The sequence below is a fragment of the Lissotriton helveticus genome, chromosome 9 (genome assembly GCF_964261635.1).
Source record: "Lissotriton helveticus chromosome 9, aLisHel1.1, whole genome shotgun sequence".
NCBI classification, from domain to species: domain Eukaryota; kingdom Metazoa; phylum Chordata; class Amphibia; order Caudata; family Salamandridae; genus Lissotriton; species Lissotriton helveticus.
This window is the reverse complement of record NC_136070.1, coordinates 150,217,393-150,241,677: the sequence shown is the minus strand read 5'-3', so window position 1 is coordinate 150,241,677 and position 24,285 is coordinate 150,217,393. Positions and strand designations below refer to the sequence as shown.

Sequence of the window (24,285 nt, the reverse complement as noted above, 5' to 3'; positions counted from 1 at the left end):
CTGGAATGGGCACCGGATCATTCACGGTATGTGTCTCCCCATGTGCCTGCCTGCCGTCCAGTAAGAAAGCCACTGTAATTGGGCGGCTAAAAAATAGGATTCGAAAGAAGGGGCTTCGAGTCCTCCTTGTGTGGTAGGTAGTTGTAACTTAGCTAGTGCTAATCTATGTCTGCCCGTCCCCCAAATCAGTGAGCCAAGGAGTGCATCTAAGTCTTGAAAAAAAGCTCTGGGCCGGATGATCGGTAGATTCGTGAAGTAGTATAGCAGCCTCGGGACCATTATCATTTTGGCGATTTTTCCAGAATCCTACCGAGGATCTGATGCCGGCTAGTGCCCTACGGTGGTTGCCTTCATAGATATCGGCCGGGGTGGGATAGAGAAGAACTCCGAGGTATCGGGGGGCCTCTGCGCTCCAGGTGATGGTTTGATCGCCTAGTCTGACGACCTGGGGGGGAGATGCGGGTGCAGCGGGTACACCGTAGACTTCTCCCAGTTGACTCGCAACCCGGAGACTCCCGCGAATTCTGTCAGCGTAGTCCAGATGGGAGTTAAATCAACGGTGATGTCTTTGATATATATATTAGGAGGTCGTCGGCGAACATAGAAACACTGTGCGTGGTATTGGCTATGGGGATGCCCCATTGTTCCCCCTCCCGCCGCAGTCGTATGGCCAGTGGTTCCACCGTGGGGGCAAAGAGCAGGGGCAAAGAGCAGAGGCGAGAGCAGGCAACCCTGCCTCGTGCCCCGTTGCACCACGAATTCCGGTGAAATACAACTCCCTATATGTACCCATGAGGTGCGTTTAGTGTATAAGAGCCGCGTGTACGCCAAAAGGGTAGGGCTGAGTCCTAATCGTCGTAAAACCGAGAAAAGATAATGCCATGTAAGGGTGTCAAAAGCCTTTTCGAGGTCTAGTATAAGGCAAGCTCCTCGGGGGTAGGTGTCTCCTATTTGGTCTTGGACATGGAACATGCGGCGTATATTCTGGGATGTGTTTCTACCCGGGACGAACCCACATTGGTCGGGATGTATCAAGGGCCGTACAATTTGTTTGTATCTATCCGCCAATATCTTTCCAAGGATATTGCAGTCGGTGGAGAGAAGTGTGATGGGGCGATAAGATGTCATCAAGTGTGGGTCGCGGTTGGGTTTCAGGAAGGTCACGATAACCGATTCCTGGAGGGATTTCGGAAATTCCCCTTTATCTAGTGCGGTGGTGTACATTGCCGCCAGTCTGGAGATCAACAAGGGGGAGAAGGTCTTGTAGTATTTTAAAGGGAGTCCGTCTAGACCTGGTGCTTTATTTCGGGCTAACGCGTGCAGGGCATGGGTGATGTCTGCTGGTTGTATCCTCGCCTCTAGTGACGTCCTATCTTCCCTCGTGATCTCGGGAATCATTAGGGGAGTGAGAACGTGGCCAATTATGCCCTGTTCAACGGCGATTGGATACCTATATACCTCCGAGTAGTATTGGTGAAATGTCGAAAGAATCTGGTCCTGGGACCGTACTAGGTTACCGTGGGGGTCTATCACCTCAGTTATAGGCTTCACGTCACTGTCCTGTTTGGTTAGCCATGCCAGCAAGGTACCCGTTTTGTCCCGTTCCCTGTGCATTCAGGTTGCATACGACCTGAAGTTGTAGCCTTGGAGGTTGACGCAGGCTGTCATGTATTCTGTCCTGGCCTTGGCTATCCACAGATAGCCAAGATAGATTCAGAGAGCACGTCCTATTTAGTAACAGTTGCGAGGTGCTTTTCAGCTTTGCTTGCTCTAGCGTTTGTCTTGCTCCCACTATTTGTGTGATGCATTCTCCCCGGGCTACCACCTTGAATGTGTCCCATTCTATTAGTGTGGAGGATGCTGTTCCTGCATTCTTCGTGAAATATTCCTCTATACTCCGCCCCTGGTTATTTTTGAAGACTGGATCTGTTAGGCAGTCCAGCGGGAGATGCCATGTGGGGACCAGGGGGTGCAGGGGTCTCCAATTTAATTGCAGTATGTGAGCGTCATGATCGGAGATGATCCTCCCAAAGTAATCTGTGTGGTGCACTTTGGGCAAGACTGCCGCCGAACATAAGAAGCGATCCAAACGTACCCGAAGGTTATGTGGGACGGAGTGGAATGAATAGAGTTGTGTCTGCGGATGTTGCATTCTCCATGCATCAGTGAGTGCCCATTGTGTGACCCAAGATTTAAAGCGCTCAGTTTGCTTCTGCACACCTGAATGTGTGGGTGGGGGTGGGAACGATCGAGTGCGAGGTCCAATGTGGAGTTGTAGTCACCCCCTAATATCCACGGTATGGAGGTAAATTGAGAAAGGACCCCAGTGAGGCGTTCCCAGAACTTGTCCTGGTCTATGTTCGGGCGTATATACTACCCAGCAACATCAAGTGTCCATCTAAAAGGCCCTCTATTAGGGCATACTGGCCTTCCTTCTCCACCACCCGTCTAAGTTCCTGGATGGGGGTCCCCGGTCGTATCCAGATCAGTGCTCCCCGTGCGTAGGAAGAGTATGCCGTTGCACATATGGTGCCGCGCCATTTGGACTGCAATTTGCCTAGCTCAGTGCTGGTGAGATGTGTCTCTTGGAGGAAAACAATTTGGGCGTTCTGTCGTTTCACATAGGAGTACACTGTGTATCGCTTGCGCGGTGTGTGAAGGCCTCGGGTGTTAAGTGTTAGGATGCTAATATCCACATTGCGTGCTGTTACAGCTATATGAGGGTGTCGGTGCCTGTGTGGGAAGGCTGCGCCTGTCGGGGTCTAGCATCCAGAGGGTCCCCTGTGATGTGAGTGGTGCAGTCGCCACCAACTGACTCTTGGAAACCCTTCTCGGGTACCCTGTTGCAAATATTTCCATGAGGGGGTGGGTGGATCGTGAACAGGGGTAGAAAACTACTAAAAACTGGGGTCGGGAAACGGTCCCAATACTGAGGACCCATTACAGTCTGCAATGCGTCCAAACCCACTCTCTCTAACAGGAGAGTGCAACAAAAAACAATGGGGGTGGCAGTAGGTGCTAGGTGAGGCGTGTCGCCGATCGGGCTTTCGTAGGATCTCATGGCGCCTTCTGAGGTATGTCAAATCATGTCTGTGGTGCAAGCACCCAAGATGGGAGTGCAGTTGATATAAGTCAGTATGAAGTAGTTATGAGATCAGTTCATGCTAGGAAGGAGGACCCTTGACCATCCATCATGGTATCAGCTGTCTGGGGGTGACCATGGGAGGTGTACCTGAGTCCACTCCAGAAATTGTTCCGTCACTATCGTCCTCCCCTTCTGATGTGAAGATGTGTGGGGCTTGATCTATGTTCCCGGTCTGCGAGGGGGTCTGGAGGTTGATCACCGCTTGTAGGACCCCCCCGCCTTCATTATTTGTTCTAGATCCGGGGAATCATGAGCGCCGGACCGGGCCGGTACCTTTGCTCTGCTATTCTGTTGCTTTGGGGTGCGTCTCCTTGTGCGTGGTGGTTTGGAGGTCGAGCCCCGTGTGTAGTCTGTTCTAGATTGTTGCGTGCAGTGGCAGTCTGTCCATTCATGTGCCTCTTCTGCACTCGTGAAAAAAGTAGCTGTACCATTATAGAGTATTTTAAGACGGGCTGGGAAGAGAAGAGGGTACTGTATTTGGTTGGCCCGCAGCCGGCGCTTTGCTTCCAGGAACGAAGATCGTTGCTGTTGCACCACCCGTGCGTAGTCTAGGAATATCATTATCTGTTTGTTTTCCACATGTATGGTGCCTGTTTGTCTGGCTGCTCGAAGTACCGTGTCTCGGTCCTGAAAATGCAAGAATTTCGCCAGCATCGGTCTGGGAGGCGTTCCCGGTGGAGGCTTGCGAGCTGGCACTCTGTGGGCACGTTCGATGTAGAAAAACGCCGTTCTATCTGCTGCGGGAGTGAATGATTTCACCCAGGTCTCCATGTATCCCAGTGGGTCCGTGCCTTCGATTCCCTCTGGAAGGCCCAGCACTTGAATGTTGCAGCGTCACGAACGTCCTTCCAAGTCGTCTGTGCGCTCCTCAATAGTAGATAGGCGGCTCAGGACCTCCTGCAGTGTGGTTTGATGATTCTTGACGGTGGGTTGCAGCTCAACGAGTTCCTGCTCCCCTTCTTTCCCTTTGTCAGAGAGTTTGCGGTGATCGTCTCGTAGGAGGCTAATGTCCGTCGCAAGGGTGCCGAGGCGTTTCTCTACGGAGATCCTGGAGTGGATCGGGTCAGTCTGAGACACAGTAGATGCGGCTGTCATCCTGGTGTTAGGCATATGTTCGGGGGTCTCCGGTACTGTGGTTTGCAGGGATGCCCTTGGTTTCCCCATAATGGCAGATGGGGGAGTCCTTTGTGGTGTAGGTGTCATGGACGGGGACGTGTGGCTTGTGGGTGACGTGCCGCAGTGTTGGGCCGGGAGATGTCCGATGGGCTATTAGCGCCCGGCCAGTTGACGATGCCGGGTCGGTGGCCCTATGAATTGGATGGGTGCTCCCGCTCCAGTTGTCCCCGTGTTTGGATTCACCTTCTTACAGGGTTTGAAAGGATAGTTGGTGCTGTTGCCGGTGAGTAGGGTGCTGCCGTGGACTTTGATGCAGCTGTTCTTGTGGTGCACCCTCAGGGAGGTGTACTACCTTGAGATGGTAGGAGTTTCTCAGTATAGTGCCTCCCCTGGCTTAAATTCATTGCCTTATAGGGCTCAGGAGAGTGCCTGGTGCTGCATACACTGATGCCAGGGAGTAGGGTGCCTCTGGGTCTATGAGGAGGTTGTTCCCACGGCGCCTCCTCGGTGGGGTGTGATGGCGGAGGCGGGAAGCAATCGAGAGTATTGAGCCACCATGTTTAAGTCAGGCATTGTTTGGTGCGGTGCATCGGAGATTCGCTACCTTGGGATGGTGGGGGTTTACTAGTATAGTCCCACCCTTGGCCAGATATACGGAAGCTCACCTGGGATCCACTGGTGGGCAACCGGCTCCCGGACCGCGGCTCCAACAGTTCTACGCGCCGCTGGTCGCGGGCGCCGTTTTAAGTCCAGGCAGCCACGGGAAAGGGGTAGTCCCGCAAGTGGGGTCTGCAACGGAGAGAGAAGGACTCCTCTACCTGGAATCGGGAGTTCGGTCCCCCGATGGCGATCCGCTGTGATAGGGCTCCTACGAGGGGTCACCAGCTCCCGGGCTCGGTATTGCGGGCTGTTCAGGACCGAGATGCCATCTTAGGTCCCGGCGTTGTCTGGTGTGGAGGGTTCGGTTGGCCGCCGTCAGTCCTCTAACCCTGCACTATGTGCCCACGCTTCAGTCTGTGGTGAAGCGGGCCGTTGGTAGAAGCGAGCGGTGCCTGGGATGTCCACCGTGGGCTGCGCTTCTCAGTGTCTGCACTCAGTGGCGGGTGGCCGCCATCTCGTCGCGGTCAATCCACGTCTCGACTTCTCCTCTTTGCTTCGACACCACCCTCTGTGGCTGGATCCTGCGTGCACCAGCAGGTATAGCTCGCCCCCCAGTGCTCGCCTGGCGTTTCAGCAGTTTAGAACAGCACTGGAAAACGTGCGATATGCTGGCCCGATCGTGAAGCCTCAGCAAAGCACGCCTGCTCTCATAGCTGGCTTGGCCACGCCTCCGTTACTGTATTGAACTCATGTCTACCGAAACTGGAAATCCCCCCTTTACACCCCCCCCCAAAAAAAGAGCAGTTGCTAGAGAAGAGAAAATACCATAAATTATCTAGTTAATCAAGACAGACCGGGGAGGGCAGTCAATAACCTACATGGATGTTTAGGTCTGGCTTGAAAGAGCAACAGTCACCTGACCTTTTAACCTTAACCAATATTATTCTACAATTCATTGCTTCCCTACAAATACATCGCTATTTACTTGTAACACTCCATATTACTATACAACATTAGTCTAAGCCAGACCAATCGGCATTGCAAGTGCTTGTTTATCAAGTCATTAATACAACTGGAACTATACCAAATGAGCGGTTAAACCCTTTCTATAATGATTTCTTCCATCCCCAAAGAGTGAAACCAAGCTCTAATTGTTCCACTTCTGGAAACGTCTACAGCAGAAGTCACAGTCCTGAATAATATCTACCATAGGTCCCTGCTTCTTTTACTTATTAACGTCTTAGAAAAAGATTATCACCCACTTTCCTCTGTTCTTGAATCAAACAATTTACTTAACATTACTCAAGCCGGCGTCCGTCTACCGCACAGCAGGGAATCTCTTTGGCTACCATCTTGGATGACTCTACAGCGCTAGCAGACCAAGGTGGCACTGTTGTGTCGGTACTTCAGAATCTCTCGGCAGCTGACCACAAGCCACACTGCGGCCTGTATCACTACAAACTTTGAGGGTCACACACAAGCTATTAGACTTCTTCCTATACGTTCTACTTTTGAGGAGGTCTCGCATGGGGTTGTGCATCACTCATCCTTCCGCCCAACTCTGTTTGTTGTTTATGTATAGCCTTCAGCTCATCTTGTCAGGTCTATGGCTCCTCCATGACAACATATGCGGATGAAACCCAGATCCTTATTTGTCTGGATGTCGCTTCCTTCGAAAGAACTGTATTAATTGCCTGTCTCCATTAGTTTTGTGAATGAATAGCTTGGAGGCCACCTGATTTATCCCCTGCTCTCATCCAAGTAACTGAAATTAGGAATTCAGGGTTCTATTTAGAACACTCCTTCTCCATCACCTCCCAGATCAGCAACATTTCTTCTTATTTCTATCACCAACATCTACCGCACAAGATCACCTTTTCTTCCTCTTCCAGCCCACCACTTGTAATTCGCGCAGTAAAACTTTCCTGCTTGGACTACTGCAATTTACTCTATTGCACTTGCCCCCTTCAGCTCCTGTCCAGAATTTACTATGCTCTCGTACGGCTGATATTCCAGCTTCCATGGCAGGCACACTTTACTTCGATTCTGTTTCCCCTGTACTTGCTCCACATTCCTAGGCACAATGTTTAAATCCCTCTGCCTCGTTCATCTGGCATTTCACCATTCTGGTCTCAGGAACGTCCAAAAGAAATATGTTAACTACAGCCCTTTGCGCTCCTTGAGGTCACCCTTACACCAGCATATGCCTCTTCAAAAGAACCATCCATCCCATGGAAGCAGCTGAACCTTCTCACATCCGGCGCATTGACATTTGGTTGACTGATCATTTAGACTTTTGTAAGGCACTGAAGTCTTTCCTCTTCTCTTGCTATTGACAAAAAGATGAAAATGACATAAAAGTGTTTCTTTAATATAGATAATGCTAAGTCTCCATATGACACTGCAGCAAATGAGGCTTTGGTTTCAGGAAAATATTTATGTCAGAGTAAGTTGACTATATATTATATAACTCAAACCCACCATCAGCCTACTGGGATTTTCCAATTTTTGGAGTAAGGACCCTCACTCACACAAAAGGGTGGCATGCTTCATCACTGGGCTAGCTCTTTTTTGGGCCGGCACTGCTATGCCCAACGGGACCCTAAAAAGGGGCTCTTTGCAGAGATCTTTTTCAATTGGCCCGTATAATCTGTGGGATAAAACAGAAGATTGGTGCCTTCGAACAGTGAGTAAAATTTACTAGGGATCCCTAAAATTACTTTCTTTGGAAGAGACCCTGTTAAGAGTTAATAGCAAAATAAGGGGAAATAAAAAGGGAGTAATGTGTCTCTTATTCCCCAAAAAGGTCAACGTTTCTTGCCCACAAATGTCTAAAATAGATCATTGGCAATTATTCAGAACTGAGTTATTACCTAATCTACCTAAAGGGTACCCTCTTCCGTGAAAGTGAAGTGGCCCTAATCGTTATCACACCATTACTCTTAGTGTATTGTGGTATATACTAATACCTCTCAATTAGTTTTATCCCATTTGTCCGACCCGCACCCCACTCGAGTTGGGGCCCTTGGGACACAAGAGATGTAGCCTTCCGGTAGTTCTGCGCATTTATGAAGGCCGTCCTCAACCTACCTGGTCATCATGGTCCCGGTATTGTACATTAGGTAAAAACACTGTTCTTCTGTGTACCAACTTGCTTGCAGCCTTGTCCTGGTTGGGGGGGGGGGATTAGGAGGGGAGTGGGGTGCTGAGATGGGCTATGGCTTCCAGGAATCTAAGTTGGTGATGGCTCATGCGAGGATGATGGGGTGTTCTTGCTAGCGTCTTGGAGCTCAGTGCTCCATGTGATCAACTTAGTGATGTCGCGGCAAACCAGGAAGAGCAGTCCAGTAAGGGGTTGTGCAGGAGGTCCCAGACTTTGCTGGCATTTATGATGAGCAAGCAGGTGTTGAGGGCAGGCAGGGTGGGCTAAGAGCTGTGTGAGAGGGCTATATGTGCTGTATGGTCATGTGTATTAGGAGGTGAGGGGGAAGTGGAGGCTGCAGGTGCGAGTGGGGGGCCCTGCAGGAGTAGTGGCAGGTGAAGCAGGAGAACTCCTATTTGGTGACGGCCAAGCTCCAGTGTTGGGAGGAGCGACCAGAGTATGGAGGGCTACGGTGGAGTAGCGACGAGGGGTACAATGGGTGGGTGATGGACAAGGGATTCTGGTGCTGGGAGCAGTTGGTTGCAGACGGGATTGTCTTTAGTGCACCAGCACTGTGTCCGTGCTGTGGCTGCCATTAAGTAGGCTCTTGAGAGGGAAGGAGTTCTGAGGCCAGTGGGTAGGACAGGAGAGAGCAGCGGGAGAGACAGGAAAGCAGGTACGACCACGGAGCAAGGTAAAAAGGCTGGAAGGCCACAGAGGGTGGCAAAGGCAGAGCAGAAAACTGAAGAAATAATGAGGCAAAACAGGGAAAAGGTTGAGAGTAAGAGTGAGTGCAAAGAGTGAGTGCAAAGAATGAGAAGAAGCAAACCGGTAAAGAACTGAAAAAGCGAGAGAGTAAGAGTGAGAGAATAAAACAAAATAAACAAACAGGAGAAAAAGAGTTACAGGCAGGAGAGCTGAGCGGTAGTGAGCGTATAAAGAGTGAGAGCAAAACGTGCGGCCAAGAGGACAAGAAAGAGCTAAGAGACAGACTGAAGACCTGCCTGAGTGACAGTGACAATATTGCAAGGAAAAAAGTGGACAGAAAGGCAAAAACCTAAATAAGCATGAGATTCAAAAATGTAAGGAGAAAAGGTAAAAGGCAAAAAGAGAGCTGAGAGAAAGGCAAAAGAGAAGTACCAGGTAGAGGCACGAGGAAGGGAGCCTCAACATCACATCAGAGCTGGGTCGGAAAGGGCCAAGCCTGGTCTCAGGACCGGGCCCAGGTAAGTGGGGCAGGCAGTGCCAGGTAGTGCTTCCTTAATGTCAGCTGCTTATTGTGAAGAATACCCTCACAATTCTGACGAAGCACACTTTAATCTCTTGATTCCGTAATGTCAAGAATGGTCATAATATGCCAATTAGTACTACTTTGTTCGAGAGCCTGGAGAGCACCAAGGCCCTCATTAGGAGAAGCCCTTTCTTTTCTGATCGCTGTACTACTGTTTGCACAAGGATCGGAATTATAAATGTTGTGGTAATTACCAAATCTGCTGAAATTTACAGAGGAGAAAATGCCTGGTAAATACTAGTATTTGTGTATTTTGGTGTGCTAAGCACCAAAATCAGCATCATATGCCCACTTTTAAAGGGCACAACCTGTAATATGGAATAATGATCAAACTTCTAAATTGAGATTCCTGTGAATTTTAAAATGGTAGACAAGTATAGCATCCAAAGCCGGGCCAACGTTATGAGGGCACTAAAATATCCATATAATGACAGGGAATTCAAAGTGGCCAAAATACCCAGAATGTCAATAATCTGCCAAGGCACTACTATAATGCATAAAAGGCTTAGAATATACCCAAATGGATTACTTGATGCCAGGCCCAACGTAATGCCTAGTATACCCACAATATGCCAAAGAGGCCCATCTTTAGCCAGGGCTACCTGTGTGGCCATTCATAAATGAATTGCATCCTGCAGTCTCAGTGATATCGACATGGGTGAGCACTGGGCCTAGTGTGGTAGAGGGTGCGCCCATTTTAGAAGTGTTTAAGAAAAGCGAACTATTCAGGATCAGTGGCTGCTTCTTTAATATGTTCAAATACAGATTATTACAACACATTTTTTTACTGTATTTACATGCACCACGTTTCCATAGGTTTTCTACCATGTTCTTAGGAACTGTTGAATCATAGAAATTCAATGAAGGCAATACCATACCTGGGTATTACCATTAAGATTAAAACAACATTTGAATGGAAATGAGAAATCATAGACATTTGCTGATGAATCTTTCATTTAATATTGATACAATATCATAAAAGATATTTAAATAATGTACAAACAGTAGAGCGTTCAATCTAGCTGAGCATGTTAAAAAGAAACCAGTTCTTTAAACACAATAAATATATGTTAAAGTGATAACATGCTCAAGCTCGCATTTTTATCGTAAGCACTGGATACACAACACTGTTTTAGGTACTGTGCATTTTGTTTTCAGTTTGGTGGGTTGTTAGGAGTGAGGTAAAAGGCGAACTTCTCTTTACCTGAGGAAGGAAAGACCTCTGCTCCTGTCTGCAGGCTCTTCCCCATAGTCTTCTGTAACGGATACTGCATGGATGGAAACCATTTGCTTAAGCAGAAATACAGGATTCTGATTTATTGCGAAGTACAAAGAAATATGCTGCAATCATGTTAGTTAATTGCACATACGCTTCCCTCACTGTCCATCAGATGTCCTTCCATTGACTGCCACAGAAACATAACTTACAAATGCATTGCCAAATCAACCCTGTGAGTCACTTAATTTGGCGAGTCCAGCACACACTACCCACAACTGATGTATTATGCTTTCTAAAGTCAATGGGATAACTGTATCCAAAAGGCGATATTCCTTTATTCTACTCAGAACTTCTTCCAAATGGATTGTTAAGGAGATCATCTGATTGGCTTCCAAAAAAGTGTAAGTAGTCTCTTCAGACTCCTGAGCGATCAGTTCTTCCTCGGCATATGATGTCAGTTCACTACTCTCACTTGCTACCCTCGTCTCCATTGCTACTGGCAACCCTTCTGGAAATGTAACTGACAACTCTTGCCCAACTATGGATGGCATCAAATCTCCATTGGTGTCTTGCCCCTCTTCTTGAGCTGTGGATGACATCTCTTCAGCAACAGTTTCTGACACCTCTTTTTCAAGCGTTTCTGGTGTCATTTGTTCTGGTATCTCTTCCACAGCATTCACTGGCACCTTTTCTACAACTGCATCAGGCACTAGCTCTCCAACGGAGTCTGCCCCTTCTACCAATAGTTGTGCCTCTTCAACTGACGCTACTGGCTCTTCTGCAGATATGTGTCCTTCTCCCGCTAGTACCTCTTCAATTTCCACATCCTCCACTGCCACGATTTCTTCATCCATTCCCTGTGAAGATGGACTCACATGACATGGAAACGGGTATTCCACAAAATGTGCATTTACACCTTGAAGGTCCTCTTGTATTGCAAATTGGGTTGCTGCTATTACAATATCATTAGGCTCTAGTAATTCCAAAATACCAGACAACTTTGTAATCTCGTTTTCAGATGTAGAACCACTATATAGAGGGCTTTTAAAGATGATCTCCCCATGAGGGGATATTCCTAAAAGGCCTTTAAATGCTGTGTATTTATTTTGCACTGAAACCGATTTAGCTAGCGGATTTGGAAAACTGGATGCCTGTACTTTCAATTCAATGCAACTTAAAATCACTCTTGCTCGAGGGTATGTAGCTTGAAAAATGGCTGGCATATGTTTGTCAATGCTCTCTCTGCTGGGCCATGACACAAAGTCCCTAAACAAGATGTACAGATAGTTAGCCCAGGTAATTATCATTTTAGTTACTGTAGATTGTGAAACATTAAACCTTATGGCTAGGTCTTCCTCAGGGAATCCTTGGCGAACTTTGCACAAAAATAGAAAAAACTGATCAATGAGAGATAATGTTTCCTCGCTTGACCCACCATCCTTTACAATAGTTTCTGCATCGTGTTGACACTGTTTCCACACTACTGCATTGGCTGAAGATGGTCTCAGAGACACAAAGAAAGCTTTCAATGTAACATAATCCATAAATCCAGTGTAGAAATAAATCATATTAGAATCATTTGAAAAACGCTCCAAAAAAAATAATTTGCCCTCCAGTAGGGCTGTGCGTTGCTGCAACCTTGCAATCTCCTCACGAGCAGCCACCAGCATTTCAGAATCGGACATGGGAGGAATGTCGTAACAGTGATCCAAGAAGGACACAGTCTCCATCGTTTCCGTCTGTCCGGGTTGAGTCTGCAGTACAGGCTGAACAGATTTCAGAATGTTCTTATTTGTCCTGTATACAAAAAGACATTTATGTTAGTATTTTAGAATTTTAGGTAATGATATTAGCACGGGGATATTAGTTTAAACCAACAGTTTTCAAGGAGGTAATATAACACTGTTGAAGGGGAACTTCATAAATTGTATTTAAAAGACAAATGGTCTAATTTCACAAGCTGCCAGCACTGCTTAATTTTGATTGAGGAAGGTTTAAAATGCGCTTTGAAATGCTTTGGGTAGACACTGCACCTATCTGATAATTTCTAACAACAATGCAAATATGCTGCTCCAGACATGGGTACAAAGATATCTTTGGCCAATAGCAAGGCAGCTAATGTGGGCATATTGGGATGTGCTAGGTTAAACCCTCTAACCCACCAAGTTTCAAGAGTGAAAGGAAATTCATTTCAAATTGGCAGCCTCATCTGGTATCTGCAAGCAACCCCTTTCAAAAGTGCATTTTACATTTGATTAGTGATTACTCTAGGGACTGAGATGAGACCAAATATAAACACGTGCTATTGATAATGGAAGTCACCCACTGCTAACCAAAGGTACTGACTTTGGAGAAACAGAAGGAATAGGTGTAAATAAGAGCTTTTCAAACGAATGAAAAATATCCTTCACCCTCCCATAACGATACAATGACCCACACCAAAGTTACCATAATGAAGTGTCCTACTGGTAATACATTTTTTGAAGTGTCTAATATATTGGACCTGTTATATTTTTATATTTGAGTGAAAAGAATTTGGAGTATATCTCTTTTCTTAAATCTTGCACTGGCACTACATCAATGGAAATAAGAAGCAACATGCTAGTCGCCTGCAGTTTGGGTGCTTCAGAGCAGAGAGGATTTATAGTCTGATGGTTGTTGAGATTTCTTTCTATCTGTGCATGTAAAGAAATCTTGTTCCCCGTGCCCCACTGAGGGAGGTACTTTCTGATTGGAATTAGGGGCTGACCCAAGGCAGATAGTGAGACAATGTTGGTTCTTTAGGTCTATAAATCAAAAGATGAAGATTAAAAGAAGCTTTTGATCTCATACTACAGATCTTCCTTCTCTGGTTTTAAGATTGACAGTCTTGCCTGAATTTTCTTCTTGAAAAAGGATAGTATTTCTTTCTAGATCTGTACCAGTCAGAGTACAGATTTAGTAGGAAATACTGACAGTTTTCAGGAAGTGGGTGGGGGTGGGACGGTTGTCCATATTTTTGGAGGGCAGAGTACTTTTCAGATGTAATGTTACATAGGTCTAATCCCTAAAACCGTAAGCCCACAACTAACTTTTTTTCCTTAAGTTAATATAGAAAACGTTAACCAGGTCTACGCCCAAGTGATAGTTTATACCAGCACAACATTTTCTAGACTGTCCGCTACATCAGATGTAACACTTAGCCATTAGTACACCAACTTCATTCCATATGCCATTTTATATAGATAATTTTAATATATTGAGAACGTGCTTAAATCCTTAAAGTTCCTTCCCCATGTGGAAGACATCTTGCCATTACAAACTGAAAGCTGGATTACGTGTAACCCAGGGCTAGGTTTAAGTAAACTTTCTCTCCTGGTTAGAAGTCTAGAAATGTATCCACTTTGTAAGGTGGGATGGATTTGAAAGCAGGTTATTTCTTCACATTTTCTTGCGAGTATCATTCATTCAATGCTGAGCATTTGGATGAAAATGTAACAGAATGCATCATCTGAATGAATCCTAGCCACATAAGCCTATTTTAGGTTTTCACAGGAAACTGTGACAGTTTATTTGAAGATCACAACAACTGTATTTATTCCACAATATGACAATCCAGATTGGATTTATTCAGACTCCAATAAGTATTCCTCTGAATAAATATCTATCTACTCACCCCATTCCATGATAATATGCGACCAGCAAAACAACACTTCACGAAATGTCTATGTAAAGGAGGTGTAATTATCCACAGACAAAGTGCAGATATTGAGGTTGCAGCTCTCCTAGGTTTTTCTGCTGACTGGAAATCTACAGCTGCAGGTTCTGTGAAAGCTCTTGAGCATTATTTACCTCCTAGTCAGATTTTCTCATCATATTTTGATTTTCTCCCAGACATTATTGGCCTATTGGGCACTATAAACAAAGTGGCCTTCAGGAAGTGAAACAATACATAAGGCACACAGATCCTTTCCTTTTTTTTTGTCTTGTCACATGAACAGCACTACACAGAAGGATGATATGATGTCTTCTCTGGTGAAAGATCCAAGAAGAAAGGAAGTCTTTTCACTAAAATGTCTGAGTGGAAATGCACACCAAGAGACACCAAATGATTTGACTGGGAATTAGCCAAGTATAAAAACAAATATGGCTTCCAACTGTTTAGTGAAAATATCTACTTCCATTTAACTAAGAAAGTGTTGCCCCCCCCCCCCTGGAATTTTTAGAAGGTCCGACTAGAAACTTAAAAGCGCAGAGCACTTTCTCACCCTTTGACTATGTTGGCTGACATTAATAGCATTAGTAAAGTTCAGGTCCTGCTGCCTCCTATTGTTAATGTTATGTCTGTTGATATAGCGCTCAAATACCAAAAATAGGTTTATCGACGCTAACTGAATGCTACTCACTAATAACCCAGTCAAATTAAATAGAGAAAAAAAGCAATGTCTTCAGGAGTTTGGTATGGCTCCAAGATAAGGGGGTAGGCCATTCCAGGCCTTTGAAACTCCAAACACAAATCCTGTTCCTCTCCAATTCATCCACTTGAATCTAGGAGTGATCAACAGGTTGGCTGAGGCCGAATGTAAAGACCTGCTTGGTGTGCACCAGGAAATACTCGTCCGCAGAAAGACGGGGCCGTGATGATGCAGTGCTGTGTGCACTAAACAAAGAGCTTTACAATATTTCTCTTCTTAATTGGTAGCCAGTGTAGTTTCCTAAGTGCTAGGGAGGCTGAATGGTGCTTAGAGATCTTAAAAAGCACCAGAGCTGCTGCATTCTGCAAGATCTGTAATTTGTTCAGCACATGCTGGTGAGCATGCATATACAACCTATTGCAGGTGTTGACCACGATAATACCAATATTGTATTCGTGGTCTTGAGGTTAAAGGTTTTAAAAAAGGCCTTTAGATACCCTGAAAATATATTTTGTTGAATATATATTCAGCAATAAGAATTCTGGGATCCTTTATACTGTACGAGTTATTCAATGTTCATGTATGTCAATGAAGATCCCAAGACGGAGAAGGAAAAGTTACTTGTAATCCAAATTCTTTCTTCAGCATTTGAGTGACGGTAAGGCTCTGGAAGACATATGTATCTTGTCACTGTTTCCTAACTTCTGGCACCATATGAGACCCCAATATGAAAAATAAAAAACATTAATGAAGTATTTCGTTATGTAAGGGGTCCTAGATCGTAAACTAAATATCTGGATCTGGGGCGTGGCCTGATCAGCCATGGAGTGAGACACACTTTGCACAGCCCCAGCCTAGAGAAATTGAGGTGGCATTGGCAGCCAGCGGCGGGTGCTCAGGTCGGACAGAGGTCCTAGGGCCTGTCCGGGTGGATCGTGGTACTGTAAAACTTAGTTTCGGGAGTTGGGTAGCATGCGGGGGGACACAGGTCATGCGGGTCCCGCAGTTCAGGGGAGAGACCTAGGGCAGAGCGGGTGACGCTCTTGGCCTCAGGGAGGCGCAGAGGCCTGGCCTCGGGGCAAACTGAGAAGGAACACCGATCGCTAGAGCTAGACCCCGGAGCGAGCACTGAGGCTGCAGTTGAGAGCAGAGATCAGGTCTCCTACTGGAATGAGGCAAGACCTGCTCTACCCTTGGCGCCTGCAGAGGCGAAGGAGACTGACTAACTTTGGAAACCAGCAAAGGGGACTTCCACTCTATGACAACGGAAACCTAAAAAGGAGTCAGGGACAGATTTGGTCTGATACAGGGACCTGAAAAAGAAGCTGGTACAGGGAGTCTAGCAGAACTGAGTGGCACTATGTAGAGAGGGATGTGCGCAACAAGGCCCATTGTCACACCTCTGCATGGAGAGGACTGATCCAGGAACACGGCAGAGGTAACTCTGAGTTGGCCATTGAAGGGGCATTGGTCAGACCTGGCAACAAATCGGGGCGGAGGCCCACCAAACACCCCACATTCCCTCCTCCCATGACCCTGCCGATGGCATTGAGGGCTATGGCCCTGGAATGAAGGGAAAGATCTGCGCTGCAAAGTACAAGCCCCAAATCAGGATGGCTGGGCCAGGAAACACTGACTGAGGAAGCGGGCATGGTCCTGGCTATGCACATGTCGAGAATCCTGAAGGACATGAGGGATACCAAGGTGACACTGGAAGCTCAGATTGCAGCAGTGGTTAATGAGGTGGGTCTACTGCATGAGAATCATAAAAAGCTGACGACGAGTAAAGGAGACTGAAACACGATGGGCTCTGTCCAGCCTAATGTTAAGGAACTCATGCTAAAATATTCCGCCATGGAGAGGGAGATTAAGTCCATGGCTAGTTGCCTGGGGGACGCAGAGGGTAGGTCCCGTCGCCACAATGTGAGCATTTTGGAGGTCCTAGAAAGAGCAGAGGGACCCAATACAGAACAGTTTATAGAGAAGAGGTTGGCAGAGACTGTCCCGCAGGTTCTTTTCTGTTAAGAGAGCCCACAGAATACCAGCAGTACCCCTGGTGCTGGGAGCAGGCCCAAGGCTGATCACAACCTGATTGATGAACGTTAGGAACCGGGACATACTGTTGCAGGTGTTAGGAAAGCACGGCCCTTGGGACATTGAAGGACACAGGGTAAACCTATACCTGGATTACACCAATCTGGTCCAAAGACAAAGGGCGTTTGTGGCAGTCAAAAGAGTTGTACCCCAGCTGGATTTGAAATATGAGCTTATTTTACCCACAAAATTACAGATTGTATACAGGGAAATGCTTACTTCCTACTATCAGCGCAAGAGGCATGGAGCTGGGGAAAACCACAAGGCCTGTGGTAAAGTCAGTCTCCCGCCCACAGAGTGACGTTGAATGAAGGCCAACACCTTCCAAGCACCGGAATGTAAGACGAAACAAGGCTTTGCCAACGAAATAGCGTTTTATAAGGGGTGTGAATTGTACTGTACTGTGACGGATTTGCTAGTTGCACGCTGCTAAAAACAATCACTTACCCACACGCATTTGAGGGACCAGTTTCCGTGTTGCCTTTTCTGTGCCTGCCCGCCCAGTCCGACCCTCCAGCCAATCACGGGCGCGGAAGGCGGGGCAGAGCCAGGAACATCCGGGGAGGCGAGCGCTTCGCGCTCTAGCTCTTCCAGGCTCAGGGGCTATAAAGTAACTCGTCGGCATCAACGCGCAGTGTTGACGCGCAGTGTGGCGCCTCCTCCTGCGCCGAAGACGAGCCTAAGACCAGCCCGTCTGCGCCCGTCCGCGACAGGACGGGGCTAGGGGCAGGGGACTATGGCGGATTCTATGCACACTCTTGAGCCGCGTCCTCGGCATGGTCTTACTTACACCAGTCAATCCCTAGCTGCTTTAAACAGGTACGCTGCTACCTTGTGCTCACATAAGGTAGCTGGCACTTTGGAGGGACCGTTTTTCTTGCATAAACTGTCATACTCAATTTACATGTAATGCTGTAGTTACACCTCGTCAGCCACAACTCTCTAATTATCAACAAATTGTGCTTCACAGTTCTAATGACTCAACTCTGTCTTGCAAGAACTTACTGTGCAATGTTCGCTCTTTGGCTGCCCACGCCACTCAGGTCTGGGATTTGATAACATCAGAAAAGCCTCATCTGTGCTTTCTAACAGAGACGTGGCTGAAGCCCCACTCTGTCCCAGCCATTACTATGGGGATACCACAAGGATACAAATTAGTACGGGTGGACAGACCCATCAAAACAGGTGGGGGATTGGCTATTGTTTTTAAACAAGACTTCGAGGTTGTGGTCACTGAGACCGTATGTAACTCACAAATGGAGCTTCTCATCTTTACTGTAAACCCCAAATCGAAAAATACAACGAAGGGAGCATTAGCCTATCGACCCCCTGGCTCGCTGGGGAATTTTTCTCTCCAACTTGTTGAAATTCTGGCCCCACACATACAGATTGATTCTGATTTTCTCCTGGTAGGGGATTTTAATGTCCATAGTGAACTTTCTTCTTGTGTGGAGGCGCAGACTCTTTTGGCAGATCTAACCACTCTAGGTCTACACCAAGCTAATCAGGGCCCAACACACTTAGCTGGTCACACTTTGGACCTTGTGCTATATAATTCCGCCTCCATAAAGTGTCTACCTCCCTGCCAAGTGGATTGGACGGATCACTTTATTATTGAGTTCTATACTCGACTCACTCACGTGCCTAAGGGAGCACATAAAATATTGGCTGATGTCAGAAGACCCTGGAATAAACTAACGCCTGAGAGCTTCAGGGATAATTTTATTGAACCAAATTGGCCTGAATATGGCAACAATGTTAATGCGGCACTAACCGCTTTCAATGAAGCAGTAGCTATTTCCATTAATCATGCTGTTCCTTTTAAAACATATAAACCCCGTCCTGCCCCAAGACAAGAAATCTGGTACACAGATGATCTAAGGCAATTAAAAATTACGGCACGGAAATCGGAAAAACTATGGAGAGCCACTCATAAGGCTGAGGATAAGGTCATTTATAGGACTGCACAGAAAAATTACCATAAAGCAATTCGTTCTGCTCGTAAACACCACATAGCAGACCAAATAACAGCTGCAGGTAAAAACGTGAAAGTCCTTTATCAGATCCTTCAGACCTTTGTTAAACCTGCAGCCTGCGAAACTGAGGACATTGAGTCCCAGGTACTTTGCAACAGTATCTCGCGGTTTTTTGTAAAGAAAATAGAGGGCATTTATGCAAAGATCCTGGCCTCAAATTCCTCCTCCAACATCTCGAGTACTGTGAATAGCATGGTTCCACCTCACCCCTGCACAACAGAAGTTAGTGCTAATAAACTTGTTGAATTCCCCCCTATATCTATCGAGGAAATTGTTACTCTAATCAACCAGACCAAGAGCGGTTGCCCGTCAGATATTGTCCCAGCCCGGATCATGTCTCTTCTAAGGGAAGACCTAGGAGTAGGGATTCAACAGGTACTTAATTTATCTTTAGCATCAGGTGATGTTCCCCTTAATTGGAAGCGTGCCTTGGTGAGGCCTCTACGTAAGAACAGCTCCATTCCATGGACTGACCTCACGAACCTGAGACCCATCTCTCTTCTCCCTTTCCTAGGGAAGCTGGCCGAGAAATTTGTTAATCGGCACTTATCCAACTTTATTGAGAGTGTAGGGGGACTAGATCCCTCTCAATCGGGTTTCAGGCCTAGGCACAGCACCGAGACCGCCTTGCTGTCCGTCACTGACAATCTTCGTATGCTTCAGGATAAGGGGTACTCCGTTATCCTGGTGCTATTAGATTTGTCAGCGGCGTTTGACACGGTGTCACACGAGATCATGACCGCCAGACTAGTTAACATCGGTCTGGGTGGCAAGGCGCTAGCTTGGCTGAGGAGTTTTTTCAGCAAGCGCACTCAGAGAGTAATACTGGGTTCCTACCAGTCAGAGGAGGTGGAGATCTCTAAGGGGGTGCCACAGGGCTCCTGCTTGAGCCCTACATTATTTAATATCTATGTGGCACCCCTAGCTAACATCGTGAGATCCCACGGGTTTATCCCTGTATCGTATGCAGACGATACACAACTCCTCTTTCCTTTTAAAATCCTGACTCCTGAAGTGCGCCACTCCTTTGCTCAAGGGATGAAAGAAGTAGCACACTGGATGGCAGCAAATCTCCTTCAGTGCAACGTCTCCAAGACGGAGGTGATGCTCTTTGGGGAAGCAAAACTACTATGGACTCCGGACTGGTGGCCCTGTGATCTTGGCCCAGTCCCAGAGCCAAAAACGGTAGTGAAAGATCTGGGAGTCAAACTGGATCAGGAGCTTACTTTAAAACATCACGCTACTTCTGTAGTAGGCTCCTGTTTCCATGTTATTGGCCTTCTCCGTAGGGTGTTTCCCATGCTACCCGATTCCACCAGAAGAACTTTAGTTCAGTCACTCGTGCTGAGTAGACTGGACTATTGCAATGGTCTGCTGCTATCCGCCAATGAAGGGGTCATCGCTAGACTTCAAGTTTGCAGAACACGGCTGCCCGCCTTGTTCTAAACGCCCCGGCCAGAACCCCCTCAAAACCCCTTCTAAAAAAACTCCACTGGCTTACCATAAAACAGAGAGTGCTGTTTAAAACTTGCTGCACTATCCATAAGTGCCTGTCTGGTAGTGGCCCGGAGGTCTTAACAGGGAAATTTATTCCATACATTCCCGTAAGAACTCTGAGATCTGGAGACCATGAACTACTATGTGTCCCCAGATTCTGGAAAACACGACAAGGTGGTAGAGCTCTGTCAGTGGCCGGCCCGAAACTCTGGAACGAACTCCCCTTGGAAATCAGAGCTTGCAGGGAACATCTTCCTTTCAGGAAAAAACTAAAAACTTTTTTATTCAACTATTGACACTTGTAGTATGCTATGTAGACATGACAGGGCTATTTGCTTTCTGATGTTGCCAATGGCGCGGAGATACTCCCCAGGGAGTCGATTCCCAGCGCGGTATAAGCTTGCAAATAAATAAATAAATAAATAAATGAGAACAGAGCAAGTGAAAATGGTGCTGGAAGTTAAACTCTGCAGTTATGTTCTGGACAACCAAAAATGGAGTGCACCGGTCTCTGAGGAGGAGGGCAGTGGACCCGTACGCACAGACCCGGACATAGAGGAAGATCGACTACCGAAGGTCACCCCGATGACTGCTCAGGGCATCATATAGGAAGATCCCTGCAAATGGTAAGATGCGGCCCTAGTGGAGTGCTGTTATGAGTGAACTGTTTGACAGACTACCTTTTTTACACTTTTTGGACTGCTCGCTGTGGTAAGACCCGGGAGAGATGTGCTGGTTGGCGTGGTAGGGGAGGGGATCAATACAGAACTGAGAGACTGAAGTGAAAAGGACACAGAGACACTACCTGTAGCTCATGCAATGCCTAAAGGTTGTACCCCAGCACAGGAAGCAGAGTACACTGTAATGTTGTTGCAGATTGGGGCTTACATATACAGTGGATTGGTAAGGTGCTCAGTTCTAGGATCATGTTATGGTAGGTACAATGGGGGGTAGTTGAGCAGTTAGTTTACAACACACCAAGAAACCAAGGAACCAGGATAGCGATTAGCTATGCACACAAGGGTGCAGGGCAAGTGTTGGGGAAAGAAGGTAAACAGCCACCATACCACAGAGTCAGAACCTGACATTGTTAACATGGAAGGTCAACGGGGGGAATAAAGTGAAGAGAGGCTTGGTCACCAAGGTGCTTTGTAGATACAAACCCGACATAGTGTTTCTACAAGAAACACACTTAATAGACAGTCAGCATCACAGTGTAGGGAGAGGTAGATATAGAAAGGTATGCTACGCACACTACACCTCGGGATCTAGAGGTGTGGTAGTTCTCATTAAGAAATCATGGACATGAGAAATATAATCTCCCGGTACACCTACCAATCAGTAAGGATTTGCCCCTTTCTTAAAATCCTCACGGGTTACTGTACCTATATACAATATCTTTAGAAGAATTTGGATTGTTGGTTCTTCTCATACACTTATCCAATCAAGATTATTTTCTATCATGAAAGGACTATTATACACGTCAGTTAACTACCCTACATGGTTACACTGATATTAGATTCAGAGGAGGGCAGCCAGCTTTTTTTCGATCTTTGACACAAGTAAAAGTCACTATGGGTCCTTTGAAAATCCGTATGAACCCCTTTAAAGGTGGTGGCTCCCTTTTCACAGCCAGTCTGACATGTTAGCTTGTTAAATTACACTGCTACGTTAATGAGCACATAACACTTCCTGATTTTGGCGACCTCTTTTTGGTTGTGGGGCATCCACAAAAGCCGGGACTTGGCCTTGGGGAAGTAAAGTAACATTCTTCTGGATTTGTTGGACCCTCCAAGGTAAGGTGAAGGCTCCTTTCTAAGTGTTTTCATGTGTTCCTCATACAATAGAGGACCAAGGATTGGTCCTTTCTCCACGTACTCCAAGGGGGCCATCCTTTTCAAGAAATTAGGGTGAGAACCTAAGTTTTAGTACTGCGGAGGGAGTATAAATGTGTCACTTTACATCTGAGTAGGAGTGCCATCCACATGAGTTTACTAAGCTTTTTCCATGCGCGTGGTGCATGAATTTCGGAGCATTGAGAGTAATGCCATTTCCCACAAACTGTATCAATGAGCACTCATGGTTCAATATTCTTGGCAAATATTTATTTTGTTATAGGTTTGTCTTTTTTGTTTTCTTTGTCTAGGCAATTAGCGAACTGATTACAGTCCTAATATCGGGAGTGTATGTTTTTTGAGAACGACTTCTATTGGTTTTTTTTTTCACAGAGTTGGCGGTTTATGAGCCTTTTGTTCAATGTAAGAACTCTAAAAATAGAGCAGATTAGGTTGTTATTGCTAGGTCCTGATGCATTGCCATAGACCCTTTGGGACGTCAAAGGCATGAAACATGCTGAGCAAGTTTTTGACCAAAAATTCCTACGACTAATTAGTAAATAATAATCACTTAGGAAAATACTAAGGACCGTTTTTTTCCTGCGCACTCTCGGATCTGTTTTGACCTTAACACAGTCTCTAGAAAGAGTAAAATTAACATTAACGGTAGTTAATTTTATTCAATTTTCACTAATCTTCCCAGAGAATCTTCAGTGCTTTCCATCGTTAGAAGCATTATAGCTGCACACTTGCAAACCCGAATGACGAAAAAAGATCTCGGGCAAAGAGCCCACTAGTGGGGCCCATTGGGCATTGCAGAGCAGGCCCAACGAGGGGCACAGCCAGAGGATGACGCCTAATGATGAACGCTTGGGTGGGTGAGGGCTTGTGCTCCACTGAGATAATGCAGTAGTGTGTATACTGGACATAAATTTCTCGCAGTCCTTATATTAAGACCATATGAGACCACCACAGGAATGTCTCAAGGATCACCAAATTCTTGCTTTCCCTACCAGTGCAATGCAAGAGACTATGGAGTCAGCGCGCAGGGGGCGGGGGCTATTTGTCTGTCCGATAGATATTGTATCTGTTGAAGTTCAAGGCATTTCTGACGGATATAAAGACAGAACTTTCTCTAGACCCCCTTCCTAAGTACAGGGTTGATTCACAAAGAAACATTCACATGTATACATTTAATATTTTTTTTAGGTACTCACAAACTACGATTTAATAATACCTGTATGACTATGGAGACTCCACAACTGGGGCGGAGAACTTTGCACCCAAAAAAGATTGGGCAGGCCTATCTTTTTCCATGTGGTTTGGTATTCACAAACTATAAATAAATAGTAACTTTACAACTGCGGAGACTCTGCAGTCGGACAGAGAACTCTGCTCATAAAAAGAGAGGATAGGAAAGTTAATGTCGGAGTTCTCCGAATGCGGACACTCTTCAGTCGTAAAGTTAATATTTAACTGTAGTTTGTAAATACTGAAAAAATAGTAAACCTACACAAAGTGTAAGTTTATTTTTGTGAATAAGCCCTAAGAGGTCTAGATTCAGTTCAGGGCATTGGATCAGTGGAGGAGGTTTGGGGGTATTTTTTTTTAAGTTGATTTGAAGACCGAGCTAGTGCAGAAGGTCTATTTTCATTTGGAGATCATGCAAAAAGGTCCGACATAATTCGGTATTTGCCAACCAGCAATTCTGGTATACATACATGAAAACACTGAAATTAGCCAATAGGGCAGTACCTTGTATTGAAAATGCTTGTTGGCAACTTTGAAATGTAAGAAAATCCAATTTCTGGAGCAGATCTGTACATGGAAATGCATATACTGAAGACCCGAGGCACACATCCATTCCCTTTGCTGAATGAGAGAAAAATCAATAGAGTGCTAGCATTCAAACTTTT

The 24,285-nt window shown here is 46.2% G+C and overlaps 1 protein-coding gene across 2 annotated transcripts in view; it reads right to left on the bottom strand.

The window, feature by feature from the left end:
* Positions 1 to 10,230: 10,230 nt before the first annotated feature.
* LOC144781052 (uncharacterized) overlaps positions 10,231 to 24,285 on the bottom strand; it is a 102,641-nt gene continuing 88,586 nt past the window's right edge. For both annotated transcript variants that reach the window (XM_078659678.1, XM_078659677.1), the window contains exon 4: positions 10,231 to 12,310. In XM_078659678.1, coding sequence (XP_078515804.1) covers positions 10,738 to 12,310 — 1,573 coding nt within the window. In that variant the 3' untranslated portion in view covers positions 10,231 to 10,737. The remainder of the gene's footprint in view (positions 12,311 to 24,285) is intronic.